The sequence below is a fragment of the Zea mays genome, chromosome 5, assembly GCF_902167145.1.
Source record: "Zea mays cultivar B73 chromosome 5, Zm-B73-REFERENCE-NAM-5.0, whole genome shotgun sequence".
Classification (NCBI taxonomy): Eukaryota; Viridiplantae; Streptophyta; class Magnoliopsida; order Poales; family Poaceae; genus Zea; species Zea mays.
In genome coordinates, this window is record NC_050100.1 from 24,194,989 (window position 1) to 24,216,908 (window position 21,920).

General features: G+C 42.3%; 3 protein-coding genes across 5 annotated transcripts; 1 reads left to right on the forward strand and 2 right to left on the reverse strand.

Moving 5' to 3' along the window:
* The first annotated feature begins 592 nt into the window (after positions 1 to 592).
* Positions 593 to 2,691, forward strand: LOC103626113 (uncharacterized). Its single transcript, XM_020537628.1, has 2 exons — positions 593 to 1,407; positions 1,501 to 2,691. The coding sequence occupies exons 1-2, from the start codon at positions 855 to 857 to the stop codon at positions 1,815 to 1,817; spliced, it is 870 nt and encodes a 289-aa protein (XP_020393217.1). The 5' UTR covers positions 593 to 854; the 3' UTR covers positions 1,818 to 2,691.
* Positions 2,692 to 4,969: 2,278 nt separating this feature from the next.
* Positions 4,970 to 12,193, reverse strand: LOC103626116 (probable plastid-lipid-associated protein 10, chloroplastic). 2 transcript variants are annotated; one of them, XM_020538183.2, is made up of 8 exons: positions 11,863 to 12,192; positions 11,691 to 11,795; positions 11,443 to 11,583; positions 10,132 to 10,227; positions 8,932 to 9,012; positions 7,913 to 7,999; positions 5,559 to 5,614; positions 4,970 to 5,478 (listed from the first exon to the last, which is right to left on the reverse strand). In XM_020538183.2, the coding sequence occupies exons 1-8, from the start codon at positions 12,055 to 12,057 to the stop codon at positions 5,364 to 5,366; spliced, it is 876 nt and encodes a 291-aa protein (XP_020393772.1). In that variant the 5' UTR covers positions 12,058 to 12,192; the 3' UTR covers positions 4,970 to 5,363. The 2 variants fall into 2 exon arrangements, 1 of the variants encoding a protein (XP_020393772.1); XR_004849378.1 differs by having other exon boundaries at positions 5,036 to 5,478; positions 5,559 to 5,643; positions 11,863 to 12,193.
* Positions 12,194 to 17,679: 5,486 nt separating this feature from the next.
* LOC100193214 (uncharacterized) lies at positions 17,680 to 21,203 on the reverse strand. Of its 2 annotated transcripts, NM_001138367.2 has the most exons (3): positions 21,071 to 21,197; positions 18,865 to 20,213; positions 17,680 to 17,976 (listed from the first exon to the last, which is right to left on the reverse strand). In NM_001138367.2, the coding sequence occupies exon 2, from the start codon at positions 20,154 to 20,156 to the stop codon at positions 19,725 to 19,727; it is 432 nt and encodes a 143-aa protein (NP_001131839.1). In that variant the 5' UTR covers positions 20,157 to 20,213; positions 21,071 to 21,197; the 3' UTR covers positions 17,680 to 17,976; positions 18,865 to 19,724. The 2 variants fall into 2 exon arrangements, with proteins under 2 accessions (NP_001131839.1, NP_001333820.1); NM_001346891.1 differs by lacking the exon at positions 17,680 to 17,976 and having other exon boundaries at positions 19,555 to 20,213; positions 21,071 to 21,203.
* Between the last annotated feature and the right edge of the window lie 717 nt (positions 21,204 to 21,920).

Genomic DNA, 21,920 nt, shown 5'->3' on the forward strand with positions numbered 1-21,920 from the left:
ACGGCTAGTTGTCAGAACTAGCCGTTGGGAGGCGCATCGGACTGTTCGGTGTGCCCATGTGCAGCAGAACTGTGCAACGACTAGTTTTGGTGGGTGGGAGTATTTATATCCCCTCCACCAGCCATATTCAAAGTTTTGAAAATCGTCGATTACGTCGCGCCTAGGCGCGCCTAGGCGCTAGGCCATGGGCTTCCGCCTGGACTAGGGGGGTAGGCGACCTCCTAGTCGATCGTAGCGCCTAGGCGGCGCCTAGCGTGGATTCCGCGGCGATTCCGCGTCGCCCAGGTGCCAAGTCGTCGCGGAGGCGAGGCTAGGCGCGCGCGCGCGCGAGCTGGAACGCGCGGCACTGCGGGAGAGAAATAGCGCGCGAGCGGGAAAGCGCGCGGGAGGGAAATAGAGCGCGCGCGGGAGGGAAATAGAGCGCGCGCGCGCGAGCGGGACTGCGGGAAAGCCTGATTGCGCGGTCGCCGGAGACCTCCTCCCTGCTTCCTTCTCCGCCGGGCGCCAGAGAAGCCCCCGCCGCCGCCAGAGAAGCCCCCGCCGCCAAACAAGCCCCCGCCGCCAGAGAAGCCCCCGCCGCCAGAGAACTCCCCTGCCTGCTTGCTCCTGCCTGCTTGCTTGCCAGAGAAGCCCCCTGCTTGCTTGCTTCTTCTCTCCTGTTCTTTGCCGACTCTGCCCTGCTGCACATCCTCTGCCCTGCTGCTTGCTTCTCTTCTCCCCTGTTCTTCGCCGACAGAGACAGAGAACTCCCCTGGTTCTTCCCCGGCAGAGAAGGTTTGTATGTTCCTCCTCCCCTGCTTCTCTCCTCTGTTAATCTGTTATTCACTGATTCACATATGATGGCTTGAACTCAGATGACAGAGGGTCAATCTGAAGAAACTGGAAGTGCACCAGAGGGAGTTAGTGTCCTTAGAAGAAATTCAGATGATGTGGGATGGGAGTATGGGGTTCTTGTTGATGTAAACAATAAGGACAAGGTAAAGTGCATACTGTGTGACAAGCAAATGTGTGGAGGGGTTTATCGGTTGAAGCAACATATCGCCCAGGAAGGAAAGAATGCAAAGAAATGCCAAGGCATTAAGACCACCAAAGAGAAATTGTTGGAGGCTCAAGAAAAGTGCAAGAAAGCACTAGATGGAGCAAAAAGGAAAAGGGAGGTGAAGACTGTTCGTGAGCTAGAACTTAGAGAGGAAGTTCATGTGTCTAGGGTTGGAGGATCTGAAGAAGTGACTTGTGTTGGAAGTTCAGAGCCTCACAAATTAGGCCCCATGGACAAATGGACAAAAGCTATTGATCCTACAGCAACCAAATCTGAATCTTTGACTCAACAGAGGCTGAACAAGGAACTTTGGAAAGAAAGATTACATGAGGTGCATAAATATATTGCAAGATGGGCCTTTAACCATGGTAATTTCCTTGCTGTTTTTTAATTTCAGATTTCATATTCATCAAATTTCCTTGCTGTTTTTTAATTTCCTTGTTGTTTTGTAATATTGATAGCAATATCATTCAATGCATGTGACAACGATGAGTTCAAGCAAATGTGTGAAGCAATTGGACAATTTGGGCCTGGAATTGAACCTCCAACTATGTTTGACCTGCGAGGGAGATTGTTGGAAGAAGAATATGCAAGAACCAAGAGTTTGCTGCAAGAACGTGAAGCCGAGAAGATGAAGAATGGGTGCTCTATTATGACCGATGCTTGGTCAGATAAGAAGAGGAGAAGCATAATGAATGTTTGCACTAATTGTGCTGATGGAACTAGTTTTATCAAAATAACAAGCAGCCAACATCGAACTCCAGAAGTTTCAGAATAGAGAAGGTCCATTTAGCAAGAAACTTGCAAGGACTTTTGAAAACTTTGATTATAATCCAGGTAACAGCTGTTTATAATCCAGGTTTTTTTTATTTCAGCATTGTAACAAGCAATCTGTTATACTACTAACTAATAGAGAGGTATTTTATTTCAGCATCATGGTGGCGGCTTTATGGAACTGAAACACCAGCTCTACAGAAGATGGCTACCAAGATCCTATCTTTAACAGCAAGTTCTTCTGGTTGTGAAAGAAATTGGAGTGGGTTTGATGGGGTAAGTACCTATCTGTTATCAAAATTACAGCAGCATTACAATAAAATTGCAGAACTAAAAGTGCTCTTATTTTTAATTTATAGGTGTACACTAAGAAGAGAAATAGGCTTACTACAGACCGCCTCAACAAGTTGGTCTACATTCAGTTCAACAACAGGCTAATTAATAAGAGAGCAAAGATCAAGTCCAAGAAAATTACTGATGTTCTCTTGTCTAGTGGTACAACTAAAGCTCAAGGTTTCCTCCAAGAGAATGGAGATGATTGTGCATTAGTCTCCTTTAGAGATGACGAAGACGAGGAAGAAGTCATGGAAGGTACAGGGATACCTTGGCCTGTGCTTGGAGATGCAGTGGGAGCAGAAGAACAACTAGAGATGCGTAGAAGTGCAAGGGTGAGAGAGCTCAATGAAGAAGAGTTTGAGTCCGAAGAAGAAGAGTTTGATGAAGATGAGGATGAGGATGAGATGGATGAAACCGGCGTGTGAGCCAGCTTCATGTCATGTTTTAGCTTTTATTATGCATCCATGTATCTTTAACTTGTGAACTTAGAACTCCTGTTGTGCGCTTGTGTTTTGTGTTGTGGCTTGTGAGAACTGAATCATGCGCATGGCTTGTTATTTTATTTCGTGTTGCTGCATTTTATATGTGTTACTGCCTGTTGTCCCTTCATGTTTGTGATTTCTAAAGGCTATCCTATGGTGTTGATCAGTACTTAATGGATGGGAGAAGGGTCAGACCTCAGATAAGTACCTAACTTGCTATTTCCTATTTTTTTATCACTTGTATTGATGCCCAATTGCATCTAAAAGTGTTGTCCACTTCTATTGCAGCAGTGCTTGAGGATTAGTGATCAGCGGATCTACAAGGACAAAAGGTATGTCTACTGCTGATCCTTCCCTATTTTTTATCTATAAATGTATATATGTATATATTATATAAGTTGGCAAAACGCCTAGAAAAACGCCTAGCATCGCCTAGGCAAGCCTAGGCTGGACTAGTCTCTAGGCTAAGGGTCATCGCCTAGATTCCGCCTAGCGCCTAGCAAAACTTTGGCCATATTAAGTGTCTTGCTGCCCCAACCACCTAGAAGTTATTGATAGAGCATTGCAAGTCCACAAAGCCTGGTGATGTGATTAGCAAAATCATAATCCCATGTTAGGACCACATTAGTGCGATGAGAGCCACCTAGAGCACACACCACATGCATTAGGCTTCTCTTGGTCAAGTGAAAGCCTATGGCTTATTATTCTTGGTGATCGGCATCACCTAGACGGCTCAGTGGCAATTGGAGTTCTGTGATCACCCCGGAGGATTTGTTGGTGATCCAACTCGATGGTTGTACGCGGCTGTGAGGGATCCACCACGCCGGAGAGACAAAGGATCATCTCATAGTGAGCACTTGGTTATTGCGAGGACCAAGGGAGAGCGATACGCTTGCGCGGGTGCTCCAACGGGGACTAGTGGAGAGTGACGACTCTTCGATACCTCAGGAAAAATTGGAGTTTTCTTGTCCCTACTTTACTTTTCGCATTTACTTTGAGTAGTTTACTTTGTGTATTTGCTTTGCTAGTATTCATTCAATCGTTTTATTTATTTGTCTTCAATTTCTCTGGCTTTTGTTTGGTTTCATCTCTAGTGTACCTCGACTTTCTTCAGACTGAAGGTTTTGTTGCCATCATTGTTGTTGATAACAAATTAACTATTTGTCTCGTTACACTCCAATAGCTAGAACAAAACTATTTTTAAGGCTTTGTTCGATTATTCTAATTTCATGTGGATTGGAGTGTATTAGAATGGATTTGTATGGATTTTAACTTGCTATGGATTTAAACCGACTCAATACCACCCAATCCACATGGATTAACAGCAAAACGAACAAACTATCTGTCAAACTTTATGTTTCAATGTTGACTTTCATAAGATAGTTACTCAGCATATGCAATGCAAATGTTAGTCTCCAAATCTTCTCTTCTAGGAACCGGCAAGCTCCACTTCCACGAACCTATAGTTATGTCCCGCTTGGTTAAAATGACTAATCTTTAGCCTCTGATTTTTAGTCTCGTTTAGTCTCTATTTTGCCAAACAGAAGGACTAAAGTAGGGACTAATTGGCTTTAGTTTCTAGTCCCTCACATGAGTACTAGAAGGGACTAAAGGGCAACATTTACTCCAATTGCCTTTGTCTAGGAAACTGGCGTCATGCACAGGAAACAAGAAAAAGGGTATTTCGATCTTTATATGTTGCATTTGATGTATTTAAAATATGTTTAGTCCCTACAACCAAACAGGATAAGGACTAATACTAAACTTTAGTCCTAGGACTAATGGAACCAAACGAGGCCTTACTCAATTTTTTCCTTAACAAAACTATCAAAAGGTGGCGGTGTCCATGTTATGCTACATAACAGCATTTATTACCAAACCCACTCACTGAGCATCAATTCCATTAGATCAATAATCCCACTTTATTTGATACCTTACCATCCATGATTTGAAATAATAAAGACTTATGCCCTATTTGTTTACCTCTAGATTATATAATCTAGCGTAAATAAGTCAAGAGGCAAATAAACATCACAAATTATTGGAATGGATTATATAATCTAGGTATCAAGATTATAATAATCCATAAACAGGTCATTAAATGCATATTTTAGATTATTGTTTGGCTTTTTACCCACTAATAATTTATATAAACAAACATCTAATAGAATTATATAAACTTGATTATATAATCCAGATTATATAATCTATATAAAATAAGTTAGATTATATAATCCTACGAGAAAACAAATAGGCCCTTAGCTTTATGGAAAATACAACTAGGTTATTCGGTAATAATAATAAAGTAACAACAGTAGGAAACTAAGGTGGACCATAATAAAGGTCAATGTCATCAAATAGAATGGAAAACTGGAGTACATCGGCACATTAGTTTTGCTGGTCGTAATGTTGAATTACTAATCATTGAAAATGAGAAATAAGTAGGTACAGTTCCAGTACTCGTACAACACAGATGAAATAGAACTATCCAGGAAGCTTTATATATCCACAGCCAATAGCCAGACATATGCACCACAACTGGTGTGTAAAAGAAAACATGTTGCATGTAAACTCTTCGAATTCAAAGTAGATCATGGCAATCTCTTTAAAAAGTAGAATGAGGTGATAATCACATATTTGCATTGCAAGGTATATATACCCGTTGTAAGTTGGCAAGCTCAAGGACAGCTGTCATGCCATCAGATGATATGCCCTCGGTTACCAGAAAACCTTTATGTAAGAGGTTGTGCCTTTGTGAAAACAAATATTCCCCCACCACCAACTGAACGACCCAGGAGCATATCACGATCAAGGTAAGACAGATAATATAATCCTCCAGGTGATCGTCTGACATTTAACTCAGTTTGGTAAATACAAAAAGGCAGAGAACATGGAACGAGGAACATTAAGCAGTGTGGAAAAATTACCTTTCAGGACCACTAACAGGAACTTGAGTTCGAAAGGTTTTAAGGAACTGCAATATCTGCACAAACAACTTCACTACATTGAAATCTGAAACATGTGTCCTACGTTAGATGATAAAGATTAAAAAAACACAACAAACATAGCGAAATTGCAAATGTTAATCGTAAATATAATATTTTTCACTTTATATCTCCTTTCTGGCAGTAGACAACAAAAGTGATGACAGGTAGCATGCAACGGAAACTAGTAGCTCTCGAAAGTTGATGTTAAGGCCCATTAGGCCTGGGCCTACTGCCTATATATATAACCTATAGTCCTTAGGGACTAATCATCAATTGTCAATCTCAAGGTTAGTAACATGGTAACAGAGGAGGTTACGATTAGGGTTTCCTAAAAAAAATTGCCGCCGTCGCGGCCATTCCACCCCCAGCCGCCGTCGCGGACTCCGCCCAACAGTCGCGGCCCTCATATGCGCTCCTGCGCCGTCGTGGATCTACGCCGTCGCGGATCTCAGCCCGATCCGCCATCTCCTGCGCCGTCGCAGAGATCCGCATCCTCCTGCGCCTGCGCCTGCGCCGTCGCAGAGCCCTCCTGTGCGTCGTCGCGGAGTCCTCCTGCGCAGTCGCGGAGATCTGCAGTCGCGGTGCGCCGTCACGGATCCGCCATCTCCTGCTCCGTTGCGGAGATCCGCCTCCTCCTGCGCCTGCGCCGTCGCGGAGCCTAACGTCGCAGTCACAGATCTCATATGCGCAGTCGTGGACCTACTCCTGCGTCCTGTTCATGCGCCGTCCGCCCCAGTCCGCCTTCTGTCGTCGGTGCGCCGCCCCTTCCCGGAGTTGCGGCCATGTCGTTCGCCCCTGCCCGCCTTCTGTCGTCGCACCCCCGTCCGTCGTTGCGTTGTCCGTCTGTGTATCTGCGCCGAGTGCAGCCCCGACCAGATCTGTTGCTTTACTATGACTTCGCACGGTCTCATCCAAGACTGCAGCCAGTGTATCCACTGTTCTTCCGCTGCACCCGCTGGGGTTTTTGGCACCATCACGCCAGTCTGTTTCAGATCTGTTATTCTTCAGTGTTTCATTGCTCTTCAATATGTCGGCCAACGCTATTGTTGTCAATATTGTGCTTGATGGGCAGAATTATCCAGAATGGGTGTTTTGTGTTCAGACTGCATTAAGAGGTCATGGTTTACTATTTCATTTGACTGAAGATTCTCCAGGTTTAGCAGCTGGTAGAAGCAATGCTGCTGCAATCAAGACTTGGCAGATCAATGATGGCAAGGTAATGGCTGCAATGGTCAATAGCACTAAACCAACTATGATTATGAGTATGTCCAAATTCACCACTGCTAATACTATCTGGTCACATCTGAAGGATCGGTTTGTTCAGGATAGTGGTGCTCTTTTACATACCCTTATGCAGCAGACTTATGTCATTGAGCAACATGATATGTCCATTGATGAATATTATTTAGCCTTTGATCGTCTTATGAGTGCATTGACCTCCATGATACCTGCTTGTACAGTTGTGCCTTGCCCAGCCCATAAGTTCATTGAGAAGTTCTTTACCTACAGATTTGTTATGGAAGTTCGACTTAAATTTGATTCTCTTCGTGCAAGGCTGCTTCACAGTTTAGATACTCTCACCATGGCTCAGACATTGTCTGAATTGCTTGCTGAAGAAACTCGTCTGAAGTCTATGTCTTCTATTACTGGTGTGAGTTCTATTACTGGTGTGAGTTCTCACAGTGTGTTAGCTGCTGCTCAGAAGTCTAGGAACACCTTCTTTCAGCCTTGTGAACATTGCAAAAAGACCACTCATCGGTCTGAGAACTGCTTTGCTAAGTTTCTAGAGAAGTTGGCTGATTTTCGTGTCCGTCGTGCTACTCGTGGTCGTGGAAGTCAACGATCAATTATTTGTCAATGTATACCGATGCACATATTTGTCAATGACCAAGAAAGAATAAATTAAGATTTTGTGGGACACATGAAATGTATATCGATGCACATATTTGTCAGAACAATATTGTGGGACAAATGAAACCTATGTGGGACACATGAAACGTGTCCTTTATTTGTCAGAATAATAAATTAAGTTTCCACATATTTGTCAGAAAAATAAATTAAGAAACAAACAGAATTCAGAACAATATTGTGGGACACATGAAATGTATACCGATGCACATATTTGTCAATGACCAAGAAAGAATAAATTAAGATTTTGTGGCACACATGAAATGTATATCAATGCACATATTTGTCAATGACCAAGAAAGAATAAATTAAGATTTTGTTAAATCAAGGAAAATGTGCAAGTCAACGATCAATTATTTGATATAACCTGGCGGGCTGGCATATACCTGAAGGCTCAAAAATGACCGAGGAAGTATAGCAGGAGCTATTAGTGTCTGCAGTTGCTCGCTGATCTTGATATTTTCAACAGCGACCTGTTACACGATAGATTGTAAGTTCTAGCGAATAACACTCAAAACCAAGATCACAAAAGGTAAGATCCCTCTTGTTCAAAAAGGTTGAAGAGTTGAAACAATGAGTTTCGGTCAGAAGTCAAGTGTCAAATGTTTAAGCATTATAGTACATAAGATTATTAAAACGATAAAAAGTTGAAATGCTCATTGGTGAAGTTTTGTCTTTTAAATGTTTAAACGAAGTTTAAACGTAGTTTTAAACAACATAGGAAAAATACCAATATGTCATAATTTCAGACAATAACATGAAGTTAATAATAAAACAAAGAGGTTAGCGGCTTACCAAAACTTCACCCATGTGTCGGATTGGACCCAAAAGTAACTAACAGACCGGGCCCAAAACTAGCTAATGGTCTAAAACGCATGAAACACTGTGTTTTACAATTTAGAACGCCAAAACATGGTTTCAACCTCTAATTACCGTTTTGACGTTTAAACATAGTTTTAATAACATTGATAGTACAGAGAAAACAATAGCCACATCTAAGACCAGCCATTGCTTAAAACCCCTGAAAGTTTTAATGGACGAAGAAAACTAGTGACACAAAATGATAATTCAAGAACAACGAACTAAAGGGTTTAGGTTAAGACAATGGATGATATAACAAAAAAAGGGAAGAAAATACCAATGCTGTACTTGTATGAATCAAATTTCAAATCAGTCCCAAAAAAATCTGGTTATATAACATCATCTTGCATGTGAATTGAATCATGGTTATGAAGAATGCTAACTTATAATGCAGCTTATAGTGATTGATACAAGAGTCCTATATAACAAGCAAATACATCATTCTCGTGATGTTATGCTAACACTGGAAATTAAATGTTTCAGCATGAAATTAGCAACTCTTCGCTTTGCATTTCTTTAATCAAATAGTCATATTTAGAATTACCTCCTCAAATTGAAGAAAGATATTCCGTTTAGACAGGACAACAAACTTCGCAGAGACCATCAGTGTTGCACCTTCTTGCTCCTATAGAGATCACTTAAAGAATCAAACATGAAAGAACTGAAAACATGAGGACTAAAGGCTGGATAATAAATATGATACATCATAGAATGCAAAGAATAGGAAGCTAAGCTCAGAAGATGTGAAATGTCAATGTAAGGAGTTAATTTTCTTCTATGAAATACAGTTATGGTGTACTTAAAAACATGAAAAAAAAAATTATGGATTCTGGAAGAAAAAATTGACATTATCAATGAAAATATGAAACTGGTGAGCATTTCATGAATATATGGAGCAAAAAGCACACCTCCAACTGTCATACTCTTTATATATTCCAAGGTCCATGCATTTAAGTACCAGCAGTTGTGCTGTCAATATAAAGAAGACACTCCATTTATACGTAGGTCACTTTTTCTATTTTAAATTAAATGTAAGTATTCAAGTTCAAGGTGTAGCTTGAATAATCAAGCATGTCAAGTTGGTCGGCTCAATATAAAAGCACAGTTAAAAACGGAAGGACTCTTTTGGATGTGATTTGTGCAAAGCGAATAGTAACATTCATACTTCAGAAAAATACAGTAGTTGCAATGCAGCTCTAGTATTATTTGAGATCAACTGAACACCAGCTATCAGCAACCGGGGAATACTCAGTTGCATCGCATATCAAGCTCAATTCATTGGCTGCCCCAAAGCACTGGAAATCTGCTCAATCTGGCAAACCTGGGCTCTACTCAAGTGCAAATTCTACGCTGGCTCATTATCCAAAATTGCATTTGGACTTAGAACAGACTGGTGCAGCACAGCTGGCCGCATAGTCAATGTGCCCTCTCGGTAGACAGACATCTAAATATAACCGCGGATCATCTTGAGACTGAATGCAGATACACCAAAAGGGTCTGGTGCCATGCAGCCTCCTGCCCTCCTGGATGGCCCAACCGAACTTGAAACCAGAAAAATGGCAAGCAAGCGATTCGGTACTCGGTTGGTGGAGCAAGATCACCAACACGGTTGACATCCGTGAGAAGCAATCAGGAGCCTCACCCTTCTAATTAATATGGGAGATATGAAAGGAAAGAAATGAGAGTCTTCAGGCATCGGGAAAATGGACACCCCCAATAGGTACAACGGCCATAGAATGGTTACCTCCAGCAAGTTCTCGATGCTCCACCTTACAACATTCCTCACAGTTCCACCATCTGATCGATCTTTGCACTCAAATTTCTGGTATATTTGGCCCACCTGCATATATCCAAAAAAACACCCTTATCACAAGGCTCCAACCCTTCTCCCTAAATTTCTCAAATACCATGGCTCAAACACACCAGTTATAAACAGTAAGAGGAAAATGAACTATCCACTACACAGAAAGCGTCTTGTTGATGTACCAGAAGTAAAACTCTTAAACTCATCATCTCGTCTCAAGTGCTCAACCTAACAAACACAACAAACATGTATTGCATTTTTTAGCAATAATTTTCTAGTATGATGAATGTTGCAGGATACTTTGGACAATAATGCTTGGGTGAGGGACATCAAGGGGGTGGCTGTCAGCTGCAGCCTTGATGGAATACCTCCATCCATGGGATATCATGGCAGAAGTTGAACTTCACCCTAGAATAGAAGACCGGCACATTTGGTCACCATCCTCTACCGGAGAATTCTCAACCAAATCTGCTTATCATAGTTTCTTTGTCGGGGCTGTTGGTTTTCACCCGTGGAAAGAAAACTGGAAGACTTGGGCTCCACCCAGATGCAAGTTTTTCATTTGGCTAGCTGCTCTGAATTAGTGTTGAACTGCAGATAGGTTAGCTCGCTGGGGGCTTGAGCATCCTGAGAGCTGTCAAATGTGTGATCGAGAAAAGGAGAACATACAGCATTTGCTCACCTCATGTATCTTTGCAAGGACTGTGTGGTACTCTGTCCTAAAGTTGGTTGGGCTGCAGAAGTATGCTCCAGGGTTAAGGGACAACATCTTTACTGAATGATGGTGTCACCATGTCTGGCTACACCGCAGATACCAAAACAATTTCGTAAGGGCTTCAATTCATTGATAGTTTTAGTGGCTTGGTGTATCTGGAAACATAGAAACGCATGTGCGCTTGAGGGATGTGCACCTAGTTTTGATAGCATCATGAGAAATGCGCTTGGTGTACAGTGGGAGCTAAATAGCTCCCTAGTTTATGGTCATGATTCCCCCTCCTTGGTACTGGTCATGTATTAGTGTGTGTGGCAGGTCCTAGTGCGGTGTTTGCCCCTTGAGGGGTTGTATGAGATACGTAGCTCTCCTACGTGTTCGAGAAAAAAAATCTTAGTATGAAGATTGGCAAGTTATTGACATTTTCAGTCGATCTCAAATTTTCTGGAATCTGTAATTGGTTGCTAGGTGATGGCTTTAAGTAGGCATACAATTGAAACGACAAATTAGGACAGATCGCTGAATACACGTTGTTTAACCTGCAGGAGTGGAAGCCTCTCGGCCGCCTCGAACAGCACAAGCACGTCTGATGCCGATGTGTAACACAGCCTCCAGGTGCCATCGAGCGCCGCGAGATCTATCGGCGTTCCCTTCCCCGCACCACGCTCCTCCACGGCCACCTGCACATGACACACAAAAGCAATCAAACCAAGCACAGCGTCACAAACGCCGCCGCGTTGCGTGAGTGCGAATTGTTAGACAGCGGCCGATTAGGCATCGTACGTACGACGGCCTCCTCGATGGCAGCGCGTTGGTCGGGCCCCGCTGCGAATCCGCGCCGCGTTTCCTGAACCGCGCGCAGCAGTTCGTGCTTCCTCCGCTCCGTGTCCGCCTGCGAGGCCAGCGCGTCAGAAGGTGTCGGGTATTCGTAAGGGGGGATGAGCTCGTGGAGTACGTACGGAGGTGGTGGGCGAGGAAGCGAGTGGAGCCGTGGCCGCGGCCGCGGCGGCGGCGGCGGCGGCGGCGGCGGTGGCGAGTCTCTGGCAGAGACGGAGCTCCCGCAGATGGCGTGGTCGGGAGGCACAGGGCGGAGATGGCGCCTGCGATGGCGTGGTCGGGAGGAGGCGGAGGGAAGAAGGGGCTGCGAGCGCCATTGCTCGGCGTTGCTCCTCCGTGCAAGCGGATTAAACTACAGTAGGATTGTAGGAAGCGTGGCGCTGGCGCGCGGCACGGGCACAACCGCGGATCGGTTCAGTTCGCTTTGGCCTTTGCCCCTCGCCTTCCTGGCATCCGTTCGCTTCACACAAACCTAATTATAAGTGCCTGCAATCCCGATGTCATTTCAAGAAAAGCACTGTATTTTGCATTAGAATTATATCCTTCTATATTAATACAAATAAAGCTTTTAGTGAAAAAAAATGTACCAACAATTTCTTCAATGAAATATCCCACTATTCTTACCATTTATTTAGAGTTTCCTAGGCCGATCTCGCACTGGTTCAGCTCATGAAAACTTAGGGGTGTTTGGCACGGCTCAGCTTCAAAAAAAAAACTAGCTTAGCTTTATAAATTTTAGAGTTGAAGAGCTCTGCTTTAAAGTTGTACAGTTTTTAAAAATGATTGGCTTGTAGACGAGCTCCAACTTCACTAAAATGAAATTTTGTTTAAAAAAGTCCCTTAATACCCTTGGATGAGTATGAACTATTTTATATACATGGTGTTATAGTATTATTTGTATTATTTATACACCATATTAATATAGTGAGTACAATCCACATTTTTTATAAATATTCCACACAAATGTCTAGTGTGACCTATTTCTAAAACACCTGATGATTGGTGCTTCTCGATGGCCTACCAAACATTGGCTTCTCGTTAATGTCAGAGTCAGTCTGATGATCTTCCAAGGGTTGATGAACACGGAGATGCAGGACGTGGCGTGAGTCAAGGGAAGTAGGTCACACGGAGATGCACGACATGGGCACGTGGTAAAAGCGTGGGAAAGCCTATGATGAGCGTGGACGTCGCGGCGAGCGCCACGACCGCCCCGTCCGGCATATGGCCGTCTCGCACTCGGACTAGGACATTGCGAATTTGCGATGCAGCAGTAGAGGCCGAGCAGGGTGTGGTCTAGCGTCGAGCTTTGCCCGGAGGCGGGGGGAGGCGGGGCGGCTAGGGCGTCGGGGTCCATCCCAGGCGACGGAAAAAGAACAGGAGATGAGAAACGGGAAGGTGCGCGCCTGATGAGAAATGGGAACGATGCCAGCACACGGGAGAAAAGAACGAAACATTTTGTTTGTGTAATTAATGGCAATGGTGGGTACTTGCTCTCCAACTTCACGAGTTTATTGAAAATTAGTGTTTTGCTCTCCAACTTCACGAGTTTATTGAAAATTAGTGTTTGTGAAGCACCCTATTTGCTATTTCATGAAAAAAAAATGTAAGTTAGTCTCAACTCCACCTTTTTTGCAAAGTTGAGCCGATGAAGTTGTACGTGTTTGGCTAGAGTTTTATAAAGCTGATATATAATTCGTGAAGTGAAGCAGTCACAAACACTCCCTTAATAGTGAATGAAACATGTCATTAGGTGAAGCTAGAATCGTGAACCTTTAATAAGTTATGTTGTTTCTTATTTAGATTAAAAATGATTTTAAAACTATTTAAATTTATATTATAAAGTATAGCTCTATGCTAGAGTTGGAACCCGAAGCAATCTCAAACATACCTCTACTAGCTAAATATGATGATTTTTAACCATTTAACACTCAATTTGACGGGCTTTAAAATTTTAACATCATTTTGTTGGCCTCTAATAAATCATTTAACCAATTCTTTGCTTGATTTGGTGCCACTTTCACGTCAATAGGCATCTTTTTGCAAAATTGCTACACAAAGAATATTTTCTAAAGGGCGGGAATACTTATTGAGAGCATTCCTTCATTTGGGATGTTCCACATGTTCAAGGTATGTTGTGTTATGTCTTTGTCTCTGATAGAGAGACTAGTAGTGGTTCAGAAGTTATAAAGGTTCCCTGGTTTTGTTTTGTCGCTCCTTCGGCCTTTCTAAAGCTCAGTTTGTTGCTTTGATCTTTATCCAGTGATGCTGAGCATGCTATACTTCTTCTTGAGGACTAACTATTTTCTGCTTGGTCGTATCAAGTCATTGCCCATATCTTTGGGGACCTATCTTTGCTCATTTAAAATGGCCCCGCTTTGACCTTTTCACTGGATGTTTGCTAATTTGGGTGAGTTTACCATTTTTGTTTGGCTTATGATCCATCTCTTTATGTTTATGATGATAATGCATTCATCAAAGAAGAGATTGCAAACTCATGGTTAATATGTGCACATGGTGTTCAAGTATGATAAGTGACTGTCAAGAGATGATCAACTTTGGTTGATTTTAGGACTAACCATTGCGTGAGTATGTGGTGTTGTGCATCATGTCTCTTGCCTTGTGGTGCACATATATGGAGCACAGGGATAGTCGATGTTAATGGTGAATGTTGGGATGATTTGTGTAGATGGACTATGAGCAGTGAAGGATAGATACCATGAGGCTTGGACCGAGGGACCAAGAGGGCTAGAAGACTAATTGTGGATGGCTGACGCCTAAGAACATCGACAAGCGCAATTGTACATGAAGTAACCATGTTGACCAAGTCAATATGATGGTTTACAAAAGCCAAGTGAAGGCGTTGGAGGAGTTGATGTCCACATTGAAATTGTGGACAAAGTGTAGCGTATACAGTATTCACAAGTGTTTTGGTGGTTTGGGCCTCAAAACCAATAGCGAATGTTTTTCATGTTTGGGCCTCACAACCCTGTTGATGTCCTAGCGGGAACGGGAGGTAGCACATGGTCTTGTCATAAAACTTGTGTTGGGGTAAAGCAAAAATCGTGAAGAGCTCATGGTTGTTGGATGCTTAGATATCAAATTGGACCATTTTGAAAAATAGGTTAAGTAGTTCAGTCAAGATATCTAGTAGCATATTAGAAATTATGTAATAGCTTTATAAATAAGAGGGTGGCTGCTCCTAACTAGCCTCTCCAGTTGTCATTTGTTAGGTTTTTCCAGTCTCAAGATCTAGTTTTCCTACTCTAAGAGATATCCCATAGACGAGCAATTGAAATCTTTATTTATGTTTAAGATGAGACCCCTATTGATCCTAGAATAAAGAAGTCATGTCCTTGTTGGAACTTGCTCTCCTAGGCAATGATCCAACGGAAAAGTGGAAAGAGTATTTGCAAAGTTTGTCGAGGAATGGCAAAAGCTTCGTTAATCTCTCGTGTGACGACAATATACGGGGGTATTTATAGGCACTCGAGTGGCCGCCTGTCCCTTGTCAAAGACATTTATGCCTCGAGTATCCGGTTTATCCCTAGAATATTCCCACGAGGGGAGGTTACAGACAGTCATTACAGTAAAGGCTATTACAGACGCGGCTCGTCATGCGCTTATCCTCACGGTGCCCGTTACCATGGTCCGGATCCCGCATGGGCCTCCCGGGGTGGTGACGACATGGGAGACCCGTAGACTTCGACAAAGCCTTCGTCTTGCAACAGCGAGGGTGAAGGGGACCGTGCCGGTCTCTGTCCAGTCGACGCCTTCGGCTTGTTCGAACACATTCTGTGGATGTAGCCTTTGTCGGAGTGATGAGGAGACGAAGGCATCGAGCGAAGGGTAGCTTGTTCGCCTTCGCCCCAACAGTCCTATCAAATTCGTGTCCAAGATCTTGCTTGAATTTCTTGTGATTTGCAGTTTCTGACTTTTCTCTTCTCCCGTTCCTCTCCTTCACCTTTTCATGGACATAAAGTTCTATCAATTTTGGAGTTGATTTGAGGGCTTCGATACCTGCAAGGACCATAGTTGAACATATCAACCAAGTGATTTGGTCATATTCGATTCAAACATGAAAATCCATCACTTGGAGGAAATCTCGAGAAGACCATTTTTAGAGGATTTGGGGATCGAGTTTAGAAGAGTTCTAGGAATTGACTACGAAGATATCTTCTCAATATTCCTAAGAACATCTCTGATATGTTTGGTTTTGACTTTTGATCAAGTCAATTTGGTCAAGTTTTGTCTTTAGAATCGAATTTGTGAGGATGTTGTTCGTGTAAGTCGAACAACTATGGTTGTCACACAAGACAAGTCTGGTGTGAAGGAGTCTCACTCTAGCGTCTGATGTACATGGGAGAAACCAAACTAGACAAGTTTGGTGTGTGGCCAGCCAGGCACACTATAGACGTGTTTGGTTCGACAAGATATTGAGAATCTAGCATGAGAATCCAGGCAAGTAACCAAATGGTGTGCATTTTAAGTCTCAGTATCCCGCAGGCCTATGTTGTCTGCATTTGCACTCTTTGAATGAGTGGCCAAACTAGTCCGTTGCAGATCCTAGACTGCTTAGTGTGACTGTGTGAGTGAAGATGGCAACGAGTAAAGACTCGTCGGGTTTTGCTATCCTAGACCTGGCCCGGTCAAACTAAAAACTCCACACTTCAATACTCGTACCCATGTACTGGTACAATTTCACACTCATACATGTACATGTATGGATATTCTATATCCGACGGGTACCTATACCCAATAAGAAAAAATACACAAATATAACAGATATAAATATTATTCAGTTGTAATATATACTTTCAAAGATAGTCATTGTTGAACCGAGCAGAGCAGTGAGCGTGCTGGTGGTGTGCACCCGTGTGGCTTGGAGTTGGACGCTTGGTGTTCGAGCCTTTGTTGCGCGGATTGCCCAACCGGGCAGACGCTTGGACGCAGGATAATCAATAGGCTAGGATAAAATTCAAGATAATTGTTGGCTATATTCCGAGTATTTTATATCCCACGAATACACGTGTATGAGTTTTATGAGTACGTACCCAAACCCACTCTACCCGTTAGATCCTATTTTTCTCCCCTTACCCGCGAGTACAAAATTGCGACCAAACTCGTCCTCTAAAAGTTAGTTTGAGAGTCCAAAAATCGAAGGTAATTAAATAGACTAAATTTCTCTCTGGTTTTATAGCTCTCGAACTAGCCCTAAGGGCCAGTTTAGGAGCCATAAAACCGGAGGAGATTAGAGAGGCTAAAATCCCCTCTTATTCGAATTTAAATAAGAAGAGTATTCTAGCCCCTCCGGTTTTCTGGCTCCCAAAGTAGCTCTAATAGAGTAATTAACAGCCGGGTAACGGCACGTTGTCATCTCTATGTTTTAATGTTTTATGTTTTATTGGAGCCATCTCTAGTATCTATGTTTTATGGGACCATGTTGTAACTCGTGGACTTTGATTGAACGCGAGCCAGGCTGTGTTGATTTTTGGGTCTGGGCTCCCACCTTCTTCGCTTGGATCCGCCCTGTTTCGTGCATTTCTCTCGATATTCATTTAGCTAGTGTGAACTTTTTTGTGCTTTTTTGGTGCTTTGGAGTTAGATTTGAACAGCGACCAAAATCAGAAGAAAATTTAAATTGCCTCATTCACCTTAGGTATCGTTTGGTTCGCGAAATGTAACGTAAATAGTAATGGTAACGATTCACACTCAAATACCGACAGTAACAAATTAAAAAAGGCGATATCCATTTATAGTGTGGTATCGATTACAGTTAGACTTAAACAAACATGATTTAACGTTATCAGTTACCTATTACGTTACCAATATGTGAACCAAACGGTAGGTTAGTCTGATCGTCTTTCTCGGTGTTTCACTTTTTTTTACAGACAAACTAGGTGGATATGAAAGAAACTTCGTGCCAAAGAAAAGCATCCACTACTTTGGTAACAGTCTTACCCTCAAAAAAACTTTGGTAACAGTCGTCAAGTACCACACTCATTACAAGGTATGCAGCATGCTTGGGGTGAAGGCAAGATTGCCGGAAGGATTCTAGTCTAATAGACCTTAAAAAGGATTTCTTCAAACTGCATATGGAAGAGGCTGATCTTGCTGCTCTTCAATCTTCAATATTGAAAAAGTTGGTAAACTGCAGTATCTAAGTTTGATGTTATTGTGTTGGTTCGGTCCTTCTCGCAAAGTGGTAGCATCAAACTTCTCTTCCACCAATTTATGTTCTGCGCGACATACACAACAAATATAATTGTCAAGCAGGGGACCTGAACATCACCCGTCTTCAACGGGAGAAGGATATCGCCAGGCGAGGTGATCTCAGGAAACAATAAAAAACAACGCCCAGAGTGCCGAGCTGAGCGAGGACCTTTCTTAGAATTGCAGCTGAGCTAGCTATTGGATCACCGCCACGACGCCCTTAAGTGGATAAGAAATGTACATATCATGTTGTATGTAAGAACCCTAAACTAGACTGTTGCGGAAAATCTCAAGGTGCAAAAATCTTAATGTTGGCATACTAGAACAGAATGAGAAAAAGAACTACTACTACTACTCACTCAGTCTATAGAGCAAGAACATCTGTTTTACATGAGCAAAGGGACTGCTTTGATTTATGGCTTATTTATTTTCAGTAACAGAGGTTGTGGCATGACAGCAAAAGAAACTAATGGTGTGTTTGGTTTGTGGAGTCACTTTATGCTTCATGAGGTGATGCATTATAAGTTCATTCCATCAATTTTGGTGGAATCAACTCAACCCTCATGTATATACTAATTATTAGCTTATGAAGAATGTGGTGGTGATGGATCAACTCATTCTATTCCACAAACCAAATAAAAAAGTGAGGAGTGAGAAGAAGATGAATCACTTCATTCCTCAAACCAAACACACTCTAACTTCCCGACATACTGACATGGAACTGAAAATGTCATCGATGATTGTCAATCGTCTCGAATGCAACATGCTCTTTTTATTTTCAGTTAATATGCAAAATGCTCAATGCATACAAGAGGAAGAGGTTGTATAAATAACACTCAGGTGAGCCTAGTGCAAAGATGTAATAGGTAATCATGTTCCGACACTGCTACATGTGGATGTGGCTAATCAGTTACCTGGAAAGCATGCCACTCAGCTACAGCTAAACAGTCCTCCACGCAGAGAATGAGAAGAGAGAGACTCCTTGATTAGTTTCTTGCCACCCAACAGATGAAAATGGAATCAGAGATGTTCACCTGCAAAAACAAAGAAAGGCAAATTAATCAACAAATTAAATTAAGTTAGCAATATAGTTATATAAAAAAGAACAAAACATTTCCCAAAAAACGATTAGAACCTGGATGGTCCTGCATACAACAAATGTTAAGACAAAAAAGAACATAGGAAAACATTAAGCGTTAGAAACATAACCTGTAAAAAAAAGAGTTAAGCAACAGATAGAATTGAGCTATATGGGAACAAACCGTAAATGATTCAAGCTTGATTAGGAACTTGTCAAGCAAAACACTAGTAACAGCTGTACAAAAACTTCAGTCAGCAAAGGCATGTCAGTTCCCTGTGCCTGGATTACAGGACCAAAGAATCCTTCACTTACTTACATTGGCGGACAAATGTAAACCTCTCAATTATATTAAATTGCATCAAAGGATTAAAATTAGAAGGCAAATTAGTTGAACAAAAAGTAAAGCACATAAAATAACTAAATTGGAAGTGTGACAAAAAAAAGAGAAGAATCTAATGATTATCTGAAAGTACCACTAAATCAAAATAGGCGTTCAATCAAAGTTCACGAGTTACAACAAGGTCCCATGAAACAGAATAGATACTACATGAACATTTATTCGGTGCATCTAAGGAGTCTCATATAAGTCTAAAAAGAAGGAAGCTCTTATAGTTCCATCTTGTAATCGTAGGGAAAAAGGGTAGACAGAACGAAATTAGGTGGCTGGCCGAAGAAAAGGAAGTCTCATTAGCTCTAGCTCATGTCCATGCCATCTCCAACCTGGCTCGGGATTGGATACACAGCAGAGTAGGACCTCTCGAAGGGGGAAGGATGCAGCTGTGCGCCGCGCCTGCGCTTAAAGCAGCAACCTTCACTGCTGTCCACTTCATGCTTCCTGCGGATGCCCCTCACTGCTTGCTGCTCCAGTGGAGAGAGCGGAAAAAGCTGCCCACTCACTCGGCAGAGCGAGTTATGGTTGTCATATAGAATCCTCTGGTTACAGTTTTTGTCACAGATGTGAGTGGTTTCAGTCAGTTTGCAACGGTACATGTTCCCCAAAATGCGCTCGCTCTGGCACCTCTTGTCACACTTGTGACTAGGGTTTGACCCTTCTGTGTTAAGGATCGCGGACAAGAAAATCACATTGCTGGGCTCAGCAATCACAGATTTGCCAAATACCTCCATTGTACTGCCGCAAAAAAAACTCTTCGCAGGTCCCTTTCAGTTTGAGGTCAGAGCTTTCTGCAACCCAAAACAAAAAAATTGCTTCAGAGTTCTGTTTGGGGGCTGTTGGAAATGACCACAATGTGTTTTTTCTTGATGCTACTGCTGAGCCAACTCATCTGAGCAATACGCGGAACAAAAGGTAGTCAACTGTGCATTGGCGATTGTATTGTGATAGGAAATTAGGAACAGATTAACCGACAGTGTGTAATCTAGCGTAACTACAGATAAATAAATAAATCATAGCGCAACGATTTCGCGCCAACTTTACCCAACTCTCGACGTCATAAAATCTGTAAAGGTTCACTCAGGCGCCTGACTCTATAATTGACATAATCCACTGAACTTCATGCAGTTTGGCCAAATCTGTAAAAAAATCATGGTACCAAACCCGAATCTGAGATGCAGATAGTACCGCCGGCATAGTGGCATTGAACCTTGAACCGTTTTAAAATTAGCCAAGTAGATATAAAAAAAATCTCGTACGTACAAACAAAAACACAACGACCTTTGCCAAGTCAGCACGCATCCCTTTCAACCGTTAGGTGAACCAGAAACCATCCTCACCAAAAAAATAAACAAACATGGACCTAGAAACCTAATAACCTAACTTGCCCACTCCTCTCCTCCCATCACCACTGCAATTTTACTACACTAGATCTGAACGGTAACCCGCCAACCGACAACAACCCCTATCATAAGCAATAAAATCAAATTAATTCCTCATATAGCGGCGTCTCGACGTCCAAATCCACGATAAACGCAACCAAACGATTCAGATTAACAACAGCTAAACCAAAATCAAGGCGGAGCATCTTCGTTCCAAAATATTCGCGAGCAAAAAGCCTCTCTAGAGTTAAAACGATGGAACTTACAAGTAAGGTTGAAGGTGCAAGCCGAGGCAGGAAAGGGATGGGGAGAAACAGCAGGAGACGACGCGTACGGCTTGGCCTCCCTCCTCTCTCACGCCCTCTTCGCTCGCTCGCGCTCTCTCTCTCTCTCTCTCTCTCTACGCCCGTGAAACGCGACCGTGGAGGAAGGGGGCTGATTTATAGAATGTGCGGTTTTGGTCAAATGACCAAAATGCCCACACATGGGCCGAGCAGCTTGTGGTGTCGACACGAAGCTCAGTCGCAAGTGCACTATGCACACGCAGCTTCTTGCACCAGCGGGCAGCGGCGGCTCGTATTGTCTCGGCTCACAGCTAGATCCAAAATTTACATGTAGATTTGATCAAATTATTTTGATCAAACAATTTAATAATTCAATGATAGTTTTAATATTTAAATATTATTCGGTATGCATCCACTAAATTACACAATAAATCTTACATTTAAAGATTAAGTTTAAAACAATGATAGGTATTAAATTTGAAAATCAAGTTAAAAATATTCTTAAACTATAATACTTCCTCTTTCAAAAATAAAGTCCTTTCTAGACTTTTTTTTCTCGTCCACAACTGAATGAATTGTCGAATTTATGACTGTGTTGTCCATTTAGCAGGCTATCTCAAGACTTCCACAGATAAGCCTTAAGACCATAGGCTTGAACACAAAAGAATTACAAGCTACAAGGCAATTAGTGCAATATTCTTTCTATATGGATATTTTTAGATATTTTTGTATTTTTTCTATAAATATATCTATATAGTATATATGCTAGACATGTAGGGTATGTCAGCGTATACCTAGCATACCCGCTAGCTACGTCATTGGCTAAAGATGA